Source organism: Acanthochromis polyacanthus, chromosome 1 (assembly GCF_021347895.1).
Source record: "Acanthochromis polyacanthus isolate Apoly-LR-REF ecotype Palm Island chromosome 1, KAUST_Apoly_ChrSc, whole genome shotgun sequence".
NCBI classification, from domain to species: domain Eukaryota; kingdom Metazoa; phylum Chordata; class Actinopteri; family Pomacentridae; genus Acanthochromis; species Acanthochromis polyacanthus.
This window is the reverse complement of record NC_067113.1, coordinates 29,730,290-29,744,601: the sequence shown is the minus strand read 5'-3', so window position 1 is coordinate 29,744,601 and position 14,312 is coordinate 29,730,290. Positions and strand designations below refer to the sequence as shown.

At 37.7% G+C, this 14,312-nt stretch overlaps 2 protein-coding genes across 2 annotated transcripts; one reads left to right on the top strand and one right to left on the bottom strand.

The window, feature by feature from the left end:
* The first annotated feature begins 446 nt into the window (after positions 1 to 446).
* On the top strand, positions 447 to 5,803 carry si:ch211-10a23.2 (Galectin-related protein A-like). The gene is made up of 4 exons (XM_022217015.2): positions 447 to 587; positions 881 to 966; positions 3,089 to 3,269; positions 4,994 to 5,803. Exons 1-4 carry the CDS (start codon positions 561 to 563, stop codon positions 5,135 to 5,137), a joined length of 438 nt encoding a protein of 145 aa, XP_022072707.1. The 5' UTR covers positions 447 to 560; the 3' UTR covers positions 5,138 to 5,803.
* A 1,973-nt stretch (positions 5,804 to 7,776) lies between these two features.
* plek2 (pleckstrin 2) lies at positions 7,777 to 14,250 on the bottom strand. The gene is made up of 9 exons (XM_022217018.2): positions 14,027 to 14,250; positions 13,087 to 13,251; positions 12,352 to 12,536; positions 12,150 to 12,241; positions 11,166 to 11,353; positions 10,906 to 11,007; positions 9,857 to 9,940; positions 9,548 to 9,626; positions 7,777 to 8,182 (listed from the first exon to the last, which is right to left on the bottom strand). Exons 1-9 carry the CDS (start codon positions 14,078 to 14,080, stop codon positions 8,055 to 8,057), a joined length of 1,077 nt encoding a protein of 358 aa, XP_022072710.1. The 5' UTR covers positions 14,081 to 14,250; the 3' UTR covers positions 7,777 to 8,054.
* Positions 14,251 to 14,312: the final 62 nt, after the last annotated feature.

Sequence of the window (14,312 nt, the reverse complement as noted above, 5' to 3'; positions counted from 1 at the left end):
CATATGTAGCTATTTCACTCAAATAGCAGCAAATATCTGTAAAATCTAAATATTTTTGCTGACTTTGGCAAACAAAAACTGTATCATTTTATAATCAAATGTAAATATGAGGACAATATTTACAGTTTTCTGCCTCTTTTTTCGGGTGTAAAGTATGACTAGAGAGAAAATCTGTACAAAAAAAAGACAGTTAAAAATGTTCATTCTTGGTGCCCGTATTACTAAATGTCAGTGAAGGCATCTTCCTCAGGTTGATATCAGGGATCGCTGTGTCCTTTTTCACTGACAATGATGAAAGTGAAATTACAGAAACATGGCATTAATCAGATGACAGTGAAGTGATCCAGCACGGCTTTATCCTTAAACAAGCTTCCATCCAAATTATGAGGAGTTAATTAGCATGTGAGGGATAATAGCCTCCCTCCATCCCTCCTCATCCCGGAGTCTGTCTCTATGACAACGTGGAGCAGGCGGGGTTTGCCAGCTGGAGTCAGAGTCCGTCAGTCTTCAGTTGGCATCACAGCTCGAAAACCTCCACAGCTCATCACGCCCCGAGTGGAATGGAAGAAAAGGACCAGAAAGAAAATGTACGTAGCTGCCTTTTTGTTCGCATTGTCGCGTTTCTGAAAAAAAAAAAGAAAGAAAAATTAAAATCCCACTCAAACAATGTGCAGCTTGTTGAGCAGAAGTGTGATGGTTTAGCAGCGGATCAATAAGGCTATTGTTCCTGCCGCTGCCACACACTGCAGATGGAGACATGAGCAGGCTGCACGATGAGGAAGCAGCTTTTTATTCACTGACACGGTGGGAAAAGTGGGAGTTTTGTGGCCGTGCGGCGGCTCAGGCTTCATCCTGCTCATGCTGCTCTATTGTTCCACAGGGGGAGTACACCGGGGAGATAAAGGGGGGGCTGCGGCCTTCCATGAAGCTGGTGGTGATGGGGATTGTTAACAAAAAACCCAAGAGGTCAGTGCATCTTCTCGTTTTATGGCTCATGCATTATTTACGCAGACTACTGTTGCACACATTGCGTTGCATGTTGCGCTCGTTAAACTTCCCCGGTTTGCAATAAAGCAGCTTTAACTTCCTGTTTTTGGGGTAAATATCAGCGTAGTTTTCTCATTTAGGTTCATCTGTGTGGGAGAGCTGCAGTTCCCATGAAATCCAAAGACTCGCTGTGGAAATTGTTCTGCCGGATAACATCAGCAGTCTGTTTGTTCAGTCAGTCATCAATTTAGTGCAGTAAAAAAAGACAATTACTCTGCAAAAATGAGCCGTGACGCAGAAGTTTCTGTTTAAAAAAAACTTATTTTTGGCTGCAGGAACTTCAGAAGGGTTTTGAGGACAAAGGCTCCCAGGAGACCTTTACCCCATATACTGACTGTAGCACAAGCCTGGTGGTGTTTTAAAGCCTTTTATCATTATTTTATTTCTCTAAGTCAAAACTATCCTGTGCAGAAAACAAATATCCCCAAAAAATCAAGAAAATGAAGGTGCTAAGACACAAAAAATACCTTTTTGCAGTGCATTACAGTGCAATACAAGAATAATTTTAAATTCTGCAAAGTAGTTCTTCAGTCAACCATCTCTGCAAACAGTTCCAAAAGGTGCCTCAAAAAACATCAAAAATCCTTCTTTTAGTTCGGTAAATGGTGCTCTCATTTCCACAAAGAACCGCCTTTAAATGGCTCTTAAATAATTTTTCAAAATAAAGCATTTTTAAGCCTTTTTAAACCACAAAAGTAAATGCATGAACATAGCTGCTGCTGGTCATTTTTAAACTTTAATTACAAATAAGTATTAAAAATCAACCATATTGACCCAGCACAACCACAAAATTAATCATTATTACGTGAAACATGGACCCTAAGAATTATAATTAACTTTCAAGCTGAAAATAAACATATACTGAATGTGCACTCAACAGATTGATTCTAAAAACAGCTGGAAATATAAAAAATTTGCAGCATTTCCAATGTAATACATGTAATATTTAGGGTTCCCAATTGTTAGTCAGGCAGAACAAAATATTACAAGATGCCAAATTGGGTTTAAAGAAACTGTGACAGGTGTTTCTCACTGTTTTCTGATGCTTTATCAACCAAATGATTTATCTAAATAATCGAATAAGTAAGAAATTCTATTATGCTGCAGCTTTAATTTCATCTTATTACCTACCACCAAATTATTCCAATAAAATGGGGAACCTTTAATATTTTAAAGAACATGTAAAATCGTCTAAGTGACAATTTAAAAAACAGTATTTTTCTGAGTTGGTTTATCCAAACACAGAGCCGACACACAGTAAGCCATCGTAATACTAAATATTCCTCATTCTCATGAAAATATGAGACCAAAGATATGTTGTCTTGGTTCTCAGAAGCTCCTAAAATAGATTTAAAAGGACAGAAACTGTTGAATTATGAAATGACTCATTAAAATGGAGGATTCTTATGGAGGTTTGTTTCCCAAAGATGGTCAAAGAAAGATTCGTGACAAGTTGGCAGTGGGGGAAGAAATATTTGGACAATTTTCTTCAGAAGTAAAAGCAGCAGTTCCAAGGAATAATAATTATCTTTTGCAGCTAAAATCTCCTTAAATGGCTGCTTTTGCTCATGTCAGTTTGATTTATTCTATTAAAATAGCTCTATTATTGATGCTTTAAAATGTACAGACATCAAGTTGTAATACTTTATATCATAAAAATGTAATATTGTGTGTATCCATCATGTGTTATTCTGAAAACATCATAACCTGCAGAGACGTTTATGAATGTATAATTGAGAATATAATTGATTCTGATGGAGGAATAAACCAACATCCTTAACTTTTTTTAATTATTCAAACTATTGTTCTCTTGATGCTCATGTTTGTGTAATAAATTCCCACATTGCCTCATTACTACGTTGCATTTGTGCTAAAAACCACAAGATGTCGCTGTTCCCCAAAGAATCTATAAAGGTTAACAACCCAGAAGATACCTTGATGAGAAAAAGAAAGACCCACAGAGTAGCCATATGCTGCTTTAAATTTAAACTGTCTGTATCCTGCTCCTTGTATCTGTTGCTGTTGTGTTTGTGCTTCGCAGCATGGAGGTTATTCTGTCCAGTCGGCCTCAGGAGGAGGACTCGGAGGGCGACGTTGGTCTACAGCTGAAGGTCAGCTTCAGAGAAAAGGCCGTCCAACGCAACGCCCGCCTGGCTGGAAAATGGGGTTCTGCTGAAAACACTCTCTCCTTCTTTCCCTTTGCAGCCGGAGAACCCTTCAAGGTGCTTTTATGATCTAAAATCTACACTCCCAGCCCTGAAGTTACACCCTCATATGAAGCACATAGCAACAACCGGCACCGTTCAGTAAGCGTGAACATATGAAATGCTGTAGAGCGGTCCTGCTGTATTTGCAGGAGAATTGTTTCTCCAGTCGCCTGTATTTTGACAGGCTGTAATATGTTTTATGTGGGTGTTCCTGTGAGGTTGAATTTGCAGAGTCGGCTGATAAAATTGCACTGCAAGTAACTCTGGCAGCTCCAGTTACAACATTATGTTTCTCCAGAGATAGATAGCATATATCAGGATAGTCCATTAGTCTCAATATCATATTATCATCATCTTCTACCTCTGGACGAACAAGATGCTCTTCACTTATGTTGATCTCAAGTGACCACTCATGATTAGATCTCGCTCTATATGTAGATAAATATGTAGATCATATTATATGTCTGTACAACGACCAAATGCTTGATTTCTGCACAGGTTTAGGTTTGCAAACATGCATCCAAGTCAAATCTGAACACTCCCTTCTCGAAATGAGGCAAAAAAATTTAACAAAATGGGACCAAACCAACCATTTTTTGATGCAAAATGACCACAGAGAAACACAAAAATCAATAACGTGGGACACAAATGGAACAAAATTGAATGCAAAGAGATGCTACCAATCAAAATGAGACACTAAATGACCAACATAAAATAAAATCTATCATAAAGAGATGCAAAATGACCACTCATGCAATAATATGAGAGAAAATGGGGCATAAAATGTCCTAAATATGATGCAAAACAGCCCAAATAAAATCTACAGTTACCCCAAAGAGGCACAAAGTGACCAAAGGCACCTAAATGTGACACAATACAGCCTAAACTAAACACAAAGAACCACAGAGAGATCCAAAATATTCAAAATTAGACATAACATGACCAAAGTGATACAAAAACAATCATATAAAAATGCAAAATGACCACAAAGACTCACAAAATTGCTAGTATGAGACTCAGAATAATGTAATTGAAATGCAAGTGCCAACAATGAGATACAAAATGACCACAAAGAGACACAAAGAGGCGGAAAACAGCCTAAATTAAGCACTACACAACCCGAATTACATGAAAACAATCACAAAGAGATGCAAAACAATCAAAATGAGACTAAAAAGGACCAAAATGTGACAAAAACAAGCATACAGTGATGCAAAATGACAACAAAAACTCAGAAAATTCATAATATTGGATACTAAATTACCAAAATTAAATATAAGTGCCCGCAAGCTTTAAAAAAAATTCAAAGAATAACCAAAATGAGACAAACACAAATGTGAGATGACAAAAATAATAAAATGAGACACAAAATGACCTAAGTTAAAGCCAGTGTTCACGAGGTGCAAAACAATCAAAATTAAATACAAAATGACCAAAGTGGGACAAAATGAACCATATAGAGACACAAAATGACCACAAAGAGACACAAAATTAACACAAAGTGACCAAAATTAAATTCATTTGCTCACAAACAATTAAAATGAGACAAACAATTACAAACATAGGACAAAATCGATCATAAAGAGCTGCAAAATCACAACAGAGAGACTTTTATTTTGAAAGTCTGACCTCCAATTTAGTCTTCTCTTGTTGAATTCTCTGCTGCAGCCTCAGTTTGTGATTCAGGCTGAAACAATATTTATCTTTTTATATGACTGTGACCTTTCTTTGCCCTGTAGATGGAGATAGTTTGTGAGCACCAGCAGTTTCGTATCCTGGTGGACGGACAGCCTCTGTGCGGCTTCACCCACCGACTCTCCCAGCTCGCCTCCCTCACTGCCTTACGAGTCTTCGGCGACCTCCAGCTCACCAAGGTGGCCTAAACGCCTCGCACAGGTGACACAAGGACGCCCGGGACAGCTATACAATACTTAAGATTAGAATAGGTCTACTTTGAGTGAATAATTTAACCCTCGGTGGGGATGTTGTGTTTCCATTTTCAGACTAAGTCACACCTGCCTCGTAATCACGTGTTAAGACAAAGTGCCTTCACTAAGATTACCTGTCTGGGGACTTGAAGATACTGACTGAATGTAACAGTCTTAAATCAAATGCGATTTGAACTGAATTAAACAATGTGATCGAAGCTGTAGTATTTTTCCTGAATGAACATTTGTACAAACACTAGAAAAATAAATGTCTGTGATTTAAGAAGGGGAAAAAAAGGAGATTTCAGACTTGATTTCTCTGGCGTTAAACTTTGAAAGCACTTACGTTTACGAGCGCCTGCATGAAGATGAATGTGTCTGATTGCGTAACCAAGATTGTCATTCTGTGCCCGGCTACGTACTGTAACAGGTGTAGTAATGTAAAACTGTAGTGCATGATAGTAAACACACACAGTATGCTTCATTTCTCTCAGTTGGAGTCCAGATTAAACACAAGGCTGGAAGGATTTTCTATGAGTTGGTTTCCTTTACCATGAGCACTTTTTATGTGAATGTTTGATATCGACTTTACTTCACTGCAATAAATCACTTTGGTTGTTATTTGCTGTTGTCGCGGTTGAGTAACTGCTGCTTGGATTCGCTCCAGAACCCACTTCCACAGTGTCATATATCATGGTGTGTCTCTTATGATTTCACTGGATGAACAATGACGATAAAATATGATCAAAAACTGGCACAAAATGTCCCAAATGTGACACGAAACAGCCAAAATAGGACCTCAAATTACCTTAAAGAGACACAGAATGGCAACAAAGAGAGATAAAAGCAAAATGTGACACAAAACTGCATGCAAGTGCACAGAAAGAGATGCAAAAGGATTAAAATTTACACAACGTGGGATGAAAACAATCATATTAACAGATTAACTGAATTATACTACAATCAGTGCTTGGACTCGCCCCAGAACCCACTTCCACTGTGTGATATACCGCTGGGTGAGTGTGTCACTCCTGATTTCCCTGGAAGCAGACTGTAAAACACCAGCTCAGCCTGAGTCACTCCGATAAAGGCTCGACTCAGCTTGCAGAGTGGGAGTGCCTGGTTGTGGTTGATGGGAGCAGCCAGACCGAACTAAAGATTTAATGATCGGGACAAATACCTCTGGAGGCTTTTCTAGTCTCTACTTGTGCTGTACTTCCTCAGCTTTTGTTAAAGCAGAAGTACCACATGAAGGAATTCTACCATTGAGGGCTGGAAAAGTTGAATATATGACTTTTTATGGCTTTTTTTTTAATTCATCACAGAGGAGGTAATTTAAAAGCTGCTTCATGATTACATGGGCGAAAGTAGGAAACTCTGATGGAGATCCAATGAAGAGGATGTTGTGTTGAATATATACATTTACACACAGCTGTGAAGACAGGCTCTGAAGACCATGCATATCATGACAGTCCTGAGATTCCAATGAGTCTCATAAGTTCTGATTTTCTATGATGATTGAAACATATTCGTCTGTCGCAGAAAAACAATCGTATTTTGGATTTTTCATGGATTTATTACAGTTTTTTTTAAAAAATATGACTAAGTCTATCAAAAATATACATACAGTAACTTTAATTATCAGTTTTGGTGATGTAGAAAGGTGTGTTAATCCAACTTTCTTAGTGCCGTGGCCTCTTAATTTCTTACGATTGACTACAGCTGGTGACTCCTCTGAGCCACTTTAAAACAGGGCCCAACTGATACACTGATTAGACTCTGCAAAGATCTAAAAAAGCAAATTGTTGACTGAAGCAAGTCAGGAAAGTCCATTGGAGACATTTCAAAGCAGCTACAGATCCAAAAATCAGTTGATTTTAAGTATAATTGAAAAGATATAGAAGAAAACATTGAATTATTTTTTTTCTATTTGGGGTTTAATTCAAAGGAAATCCTTCAACATGTTTAGACGATGTCACAAACCTCTCCAAACTGATACGACTACACATTGTTTTCTTGTGATGGGTCAGAGGTACAAACTAATGGGAACCACTGGTTTGACTGCACAGTGGGGTTGTGGTTAGCACTTTCGCCTTGCAGCAAGAAGATCCCTGCTTCGCGTCCTGGGATCTTTGGAGTTTGCATGTTCTCTCTGTGCATGCATGGATTCACTCCGGGCACTCCGGCTTCCTCCCACAGTTCAAACACATGCTGAGGTTAATTGATTATTCTAAATTGCACGTATAGGTGTGAATGTAGTGTGACTGTTTGTCTGTATATGTAGCCCTGTGACAGACTGGCGCCTGAGTCAGCTGGGATAGGCTCCAGCTCCCCCGTGATCCTAATGAGGATAAAGCGGTGTATAGAGAATGGATGGATGGATTAATGCTTAACTGTGTGTTGTATTTTGCGTTTATCACATATTGTATTAAGTGAATACAGCTGTAAAGAATTTTTTTTAAGTTATGTGGCAGTGGTAGCAAAATACAAAAGACAAAATTTCTCTTGAAATAAGAAGCATAAACAAGCATAAATTAAAAATTGCAAATACAGTACTTGTAGACACTGGCATCTGGAGTTGGAGTAAACTCCCATTGAAAGTAGTTCAAATTATTATTTTTATTAATTTGAAAAACACATGAAAAATTACCAATGTAAAAGAAATTGCTACAACTGTTGGGTAAAAACTCTAAAATACACAATAATCAGACTAAAAGTGCCAGAAATTCAGAGACAGATGAACAGAAATGTTCTGAACCACTGATGCTTTCATTCATTTTGTTGCTACAGCACATTCACAGAATGTTTGAAATCAGTCTTCTTCATAGCAGATTAAAAGCACAAGATACATTTTTATGTGGAAGCAGCAGCTCTATGTTTGCTCTCTGATCGCATCGATCCAGTCCATCTTGTCCTGGTGGCTCGGAGCCTGGATGAAGTAATGTGTGTCTGACTGAGTGATGATTTTAAACAGGTTGCCTTGAATGTTGCCTTTCACACCTGCATGGGAGGAGAAATTACAGTCAGCAAAGTTTATTTGCGTGAGGACTGACATCATAAATCTGCTTTAGATGGACAGACTGATAGGTTAAAGCAGAGATGCTTTATCAGGAGCAGATAGAGCAGGTCTGTGATGGGATGACAGGGAAGCTTTAAAGGCTGATCTGCTAAAACCCTATGAAATGCACAGATTACTGGCCTCCTGTTCACAACCCCAATGTTCCCAAGAAATCAGAGGTCTTATTGGCTCTTTTTCCAGATTTATAATATACAGAATATCCTCATAAGACACTCAAAACAAATAAAATGTGACACAAAAGAGACACATAATAACTCAAACATAACACAAGTGACCTCAAAGAGACACAGAAGCTACAAAGAGATGCAAAACAACCAAAATGTGGCACAAAGTAACCAAAATTAAATACAAACAATCAGAAAGAGATGCAAAATTATAAAAATGATACAAAAACTACCAAAATTGTACAACCACAACCACAGAAAGATGCAAGATGATCACAAAGAGAAACTAAATCAACAATATCGGACAAAAATTAAATGCAAAAATCCCCATGTTGATGCAAATGGATCAAACTGAGCCACAAAATTATCCAAACACAATAAAACAAAAGCAGTGTTTACTTGTTGTCATGGTTACAGTGCCGTTATCTCACAATGATATAGAAATCTTTAACAAATCCGCGAATCCAGACTATAAGCCACTTCACTGCCAAAATCTAATCACTTGGTCCTTGTGTTATTTCTGACCTTCCCTGAAAATGTCATCCAAATCGGCTGCTAACAGACAGACAGACAGATTCACAGATTAACAGACGGATGTATGCTTATTGTCAATAACTCTTCCGCTTTCCTTGGTGAAGTAAAAAAACAACTACAGAGACACAAAATTAACAAAGACACAGAGAAACCTAAACAGGGCAACAAAAGGATGAAAGACAAGTGATATGATGCAAAACTCCAGACACAAAACAACCACAAATCCTGTCTGTATGACTTTCAGACTGGGTGTGGTGCTCCTCTGGCTTTATAAACATCTGTCTCCAGGATATGATTCTTTCATAATCTGTCCATGATGATACATCTGTCTCTAAACACTGCTACACTTCCCTCAGTATTTTTATTTGCCTAACAGTCATCAAAAACATTGTGTTCATCATAATGCAGGAGTTTCTGGATGAAATGGGGAAGTTCTGGGTTTGAACCCACAAATAAAACTTTGCTCATTGAATCAGCTCATTGTTGTTTTAGTTACATAAACACCTCTGTTGTTGCATCCTGTAGTTACGTAACTGAAAAGGTTGCATTAGAAAAGCAGAAGTTTCTCAAGAGTTGCTGTCGGCTCACCTGAGGGAACTCCGTTATCATCCAGAGACGACACCAGGCATCCTCGCAGCGAGAAGCCGCCCACGGGGCTGATGTCATCCTGACGGGTGACATAACAGGAAGTGGATCAGACATAATGAGACATGAGGAGGATTTACTTGGAATGATGTGTAACAGCAGCTCCAGATTCACAGCTGGGCAGAACAGCTGATTTACTAAGACTGGGATCTGTTCTGTTCACTTTGTTACTACTTTTAACTATCAAAAATCGCTGTTATTTACAGAGCGTTATCATGTTTTTGCACTTTTTAATGCTGCCTGTTCACTTACCGAGGTGGGATCATAATAGTGAAGGAAAGCAGGTTCTGAACGCAACACAAACAGTCGCACCTTCCAGTTCTTCCTCCTGTGTCCCTGTTTAAAGAGTGAGCGACAAATTCATAGAAGCATGAACAAATTTAGCCAACAAACCGCAAATGCACCACGCTAATTTGTAGCACTAAAAAGGCCTATATAATGCATATAGAGCACTAAAGCAAAGTTAATAGCAATCAATTTTGGGTTGCCAGGTTCTTAAAAATCTCTTCTGCTGATATTGCTGTTACAAATACTAAAAATCCATTTTTCTGTGGCTGTTACACCATCAGGTTTGATGTAAATATTGCATTTATACATCTATTATTATCAAATTTAAACAAATTATAAATTAAAGGATGCTTCCAAGCTCTTCTGCAACACTTCCCAAGAAAATAAGTTTTCAAAAGCTCTAATTAGAGGTGCTGCAATGTAATATAATATTTAGAATGTGAAATATTCCGATCATGTTCCATGTGGTAATATTGTAAATAATTATAATTACAGCACCAGTAAATATCTGATTGACACAAACACAGAAACAATACACATTATAGTTATGATTAAAGACTATCTGTTCACACATTCACTATTTTAAGTGTGATTAAGCCACCTAAAGAAGATACAAAGCACCCAAATAAAACAGTTAAGGATAAATTTGTGTCATAATGAAGTTTTTTTCAATAATTTCTGCAGATATTTGGACATCATTGTAATGGTGAATTGTTTTGGCATTAATAGTGAAAATCTCATATTGTGACAGCTTGAGGTTACATAAACAAAAGGTTTAAAAACTGAAAAAAACACCAGATATTAAACTTTCCAACAGTCCTTGAATGCATCATATGCAGCTTAAGGTTCTTTAAAGAAAATTAATTGAATCAAACATTAAAATCGCAACATTTCATCAAAAATCGAAGGATTATAAGTAACCAAAAATTCATATTAAATGACTGATTATTCACTGGAACCGTGATTTAGAAATTATTTCGTTTGTAAAATCGGTGCATTTGGTGTGTTTTCACCTGTTTGAGCAGAAATCCTCTCTTCTTCACGGTTCCACTGAGCTCCACTGCAGAAAGCGACGTCTCTGCCTTCACGCTGCCTCTTTTCTTCAGACTGTCAGACTGTGATGAAGCACAAGCAGCATTAAACCAACCACAACTCCAACCTCCTGTATCCCACATCTCAGATCAATGCAGCAAATGAATCAGCTCTGATAATCTGTGCTCTATGTGCAGATATTCTCATAGCAGTAACACATTCAGACTGAGTGGAAACGTACGAAGCTGTAAAGAGCAGTGGAGTCGTCCATGAACTGCTCACTGAGTCCTGCGGTCCTGAGAGCAGCGACACTCTTCAGGCCGACGGTTCTCAGGAAACCTTCCTCCAGCAGAGCCGAGGCCAAAGTCACGGCCTCCACACGGGTCAGAGCGAGCTGCATGAACACCAGCCAGTCCACCACCGCCGAGCCTGCAGGAGAGAGACACATTTATAGATATCAGCATGTCCAATAAAGGCAGAGATACATAGATGGAAAAAAGGAGGGGAAAATGCTAATATTCCAGCAGCTAGGACACCGGATGGCTTCTCCATAAAATCAGATTTTAAAGCAGAAAAATTAAAACACTACTCTTTTGGAGACATTTATTTGCTTTTTGGAGTTGTATGACAAAAAAACAAACCAAAAAAGTCAATATTGTGACAGTTAGAGAGCCAGAAAATATTGGAAATTAATGGAAAATATCAATTTCATTTAGAAAAAATCTATTTTGTTTTTGTAATTTTTAAAAAATATTACACAGTTACAATTTTTAGTTGTTTTTATATTAGATATGTATATTTTCAGCATATTTTCATAAATATTATCAATATTTTAATTATTGTGTATAATCTTTTTGCGGTTTGTAAAATGAAAAGAAAAAAATCGTATCATTACAGATTTTTTTCTTTTTTAAAAATTAATAATTTGCATTTTCTCCTCTGATGTGAAGCACTTTGAATGCTTCTAAAACCTGGAAATTTAAATAACAATAGTGGCTAAAGACGCAACATAATTTACAGCAGGTGTAGTGGTTTATATATCGTACACACATGAAAATTTTGAAGCATTTTTAATCCTGACTGACTTTAGGAGCATCGCCATCGCAGGAATTATCACAAAGTAGCTGGAATCCAGTTGTGTACATTTATTGGGTGATAAATAGGATTCATTTAAAATGTTTGGCTGCATATTAGAGCTCAAATTGTTGATATTTCAGAGGCTGACCTGAGAAACAGTTGCTGTAGGTGCTGCCCTGCTCCACATGGTTGCTCATCTTGATGCCGCTGTGGACATCGTACATGGAGTCCAACACTTTACTGTAAATACAAACAGAAGCTGAGACGGTTAGAAACATGAATATAGTATGAGGAAAACAGGGTGAGACATGAGAATCTTTGGTAAATCTGTGAGAGGCAGCAGCGTTTACCTCAGGTTGATGTTGTGTAGCTGGGAACCACCAGGCTCTTGCTGCTTGGTGGCCTTCACACCTTCATTCGTCTGCAGCTTGTTGACCTCAGCGGTGATTTCTGCTGCCCACTCGTCTCTCTGCTCTCTGGAACAAGCCTCCAGAAAATGGTTCACGCCATGCTTCGTCTGCAGCTTGAACACCAGCTAGCCAAAAACGCAGAAAGGAGAGTGCCATCGTCGGTGCCAGAAAACTTGCTAAATTACAAATTGTTCTTCAAAGTTCAGGTCTGGACAAAACAGAAACCTGAGGCAACACATTTTCTCTTGAGCTGGTGGAGCCACACCTGCACTGTGGTTTCCAGCAATAAAAATGTAAACAAAAGAAAACAATGATTAGAAAATGTGATGCATTCATCAGAAAGTGCAGCTAAATGGGAAATAAAGTGTTCGTAAGGCTTAATGTGATGCATATTTTGCTTTATAGAAGAATTTATTCCTTCATTTTGATTCGGATTTTGTCCTTTCAGTGAATTATTGTTTCTTTTCCACCTTTAACATGAAAGTTTACCCCATAATTTGTAGACAAAAAACTACACTGAAATGTTCTTAACCATCCCATTTCAATACTACAATAATAACATTTTAATTACTGAGAGACGACAGCTTTCACTCAAGCTGCATCTACACTCAGTATTTCTATTGTGTTTAACTGGAAGACTTTGAGAAGTTGTCCCCGTTTGCAGAAATGACTCACCGGTCGATTTTCAAATTCCAGGAAAGGACAAGTTATCACACAGTCCTTCAGCAGGATCTTCCCTCTCTGACACGAGTCTCTTCTGCTTCCATCGTATTTGTAATAAAGCAGCTTCTCTGGTGTCAGAACAAACCAGCGGGCCTTCCAGTTGTGCACAACATGACCCTGTGAACAAAAATAAACATAAATCAGATTTTAAAAAAAGAGCCAAAACAGCACAGACATGAAGGAATAACAGCATCCTTTCTGCAGCACTCACAACATCAGTGATTCAAAGGTCTGTTTGTGCAGCATCAGTTCTTCAAGCGATCCAGTGTACACAGATCAAACTTGTATTTTAATTCAATGAAAAAGAAATATTATATGAACGTATATGCCGTTTTAAAAAACTACGATTTTCTGAAATTTTTCCTACTCATTGTAATTTTGTCTGTATTGTAAAGGCATATGGAAATATCAATAAAATGACAAAAAATGGACCAAATTTACACATTTAATGTAAAATAGCATTAAAACTCCTTAACTTTGAATCAACAAAACATTTCTATTTTGAAAGTTGTTTTTTTTTACAACAAAAAGACTGTTCAAAAACAATCACAGATTTAATGTAATTTCACAAATATGAACTTTTAATAAAATGAAACTGTAGTTCAATGAGTATTCAATGAGTACAGAGACTGAACATCTTATGTAATTACAGAACATTTCAGCACAAAAAATGTTGAGCAAATGTGTTTTCATCAGTGTACAATATCTATAAGCACTGGAAACCGGTAAAATTCAGTTTATATCATTGTTTTTGTCATTTATCTTATAGTATAGGTAACGTCCTTGTTTTTACACATGTGAATATTCTTCATTAAGCATTTGGAAAGCCACAAAAAATACAAATGATGCCAATTAAATCTCTATTTTACAGTTGTTTTGATAAATCTCTTACCCTTTTCACCAGGAATCCTTCTCTCAGAATCGTGACTTTCTTGTCTGAATCCATTCTCTCCGGTGTGTTCTTGCCAACTGAGCTCTGCTTGTTCCTGCCTGCTCAAGCCTTCCAGTTTAAATGTGTCACACCCACATTTACTCCCACACACCTTGTCCTAAAACACCATGTGAACAATTCACTGTTGCATCTTCTCCCCATTAACACACGATGGCGCTGTGACTCCTTCACTAACTGGATCAGGACCGAACAACCTTATTCTCCATCAGTTTAGGCATGATAAGAA

Bases quoted from the DNA above. Each gene is read 5' to 3' on its own strand.
- si:ch211-10a23.2 (XM_022217015.2), top strand. From the start codon at position 561: ATGGAAGAAAAGGACCAGAAAGAAAAT. The intron at 588-880 runs GTACGTAGCTGC...ATTGTTCCACAG, and splicing joins AAAAGGACCAGAAAGAAAAT to GGGGAGTACACCGGGGAGAT. The intron at 967-3,088 runs GTCAGTGCATCT...TGTGCTTCGCAG, and splicing joins GTTAACAAAAAACCCAAGAG to CATGGAGGTTATTCTGTCCA.
- plek2 (XM_022217018.2), bottom strand. From the start codon at position 14,080: ATGGATTCAGACAAGAAAGTCACGATTCTGAGAGAAGGATTCCTGGTG. The intron at 12,537-13,086 runs GTGAGTCATTTC...GTTTTTGGCTAG, and splicing joins TGGAATTTGAAAATCGACCG to CTGGTGTTCAAGCTGCAGAC. The intron at 8,183-9,547 runs GTGAGCCGACAG...CCTCCCATGCAG, and splicing joins TGATAACGGAGTTCCCTCAG to GTGTGAAAGGCAACATTCAA.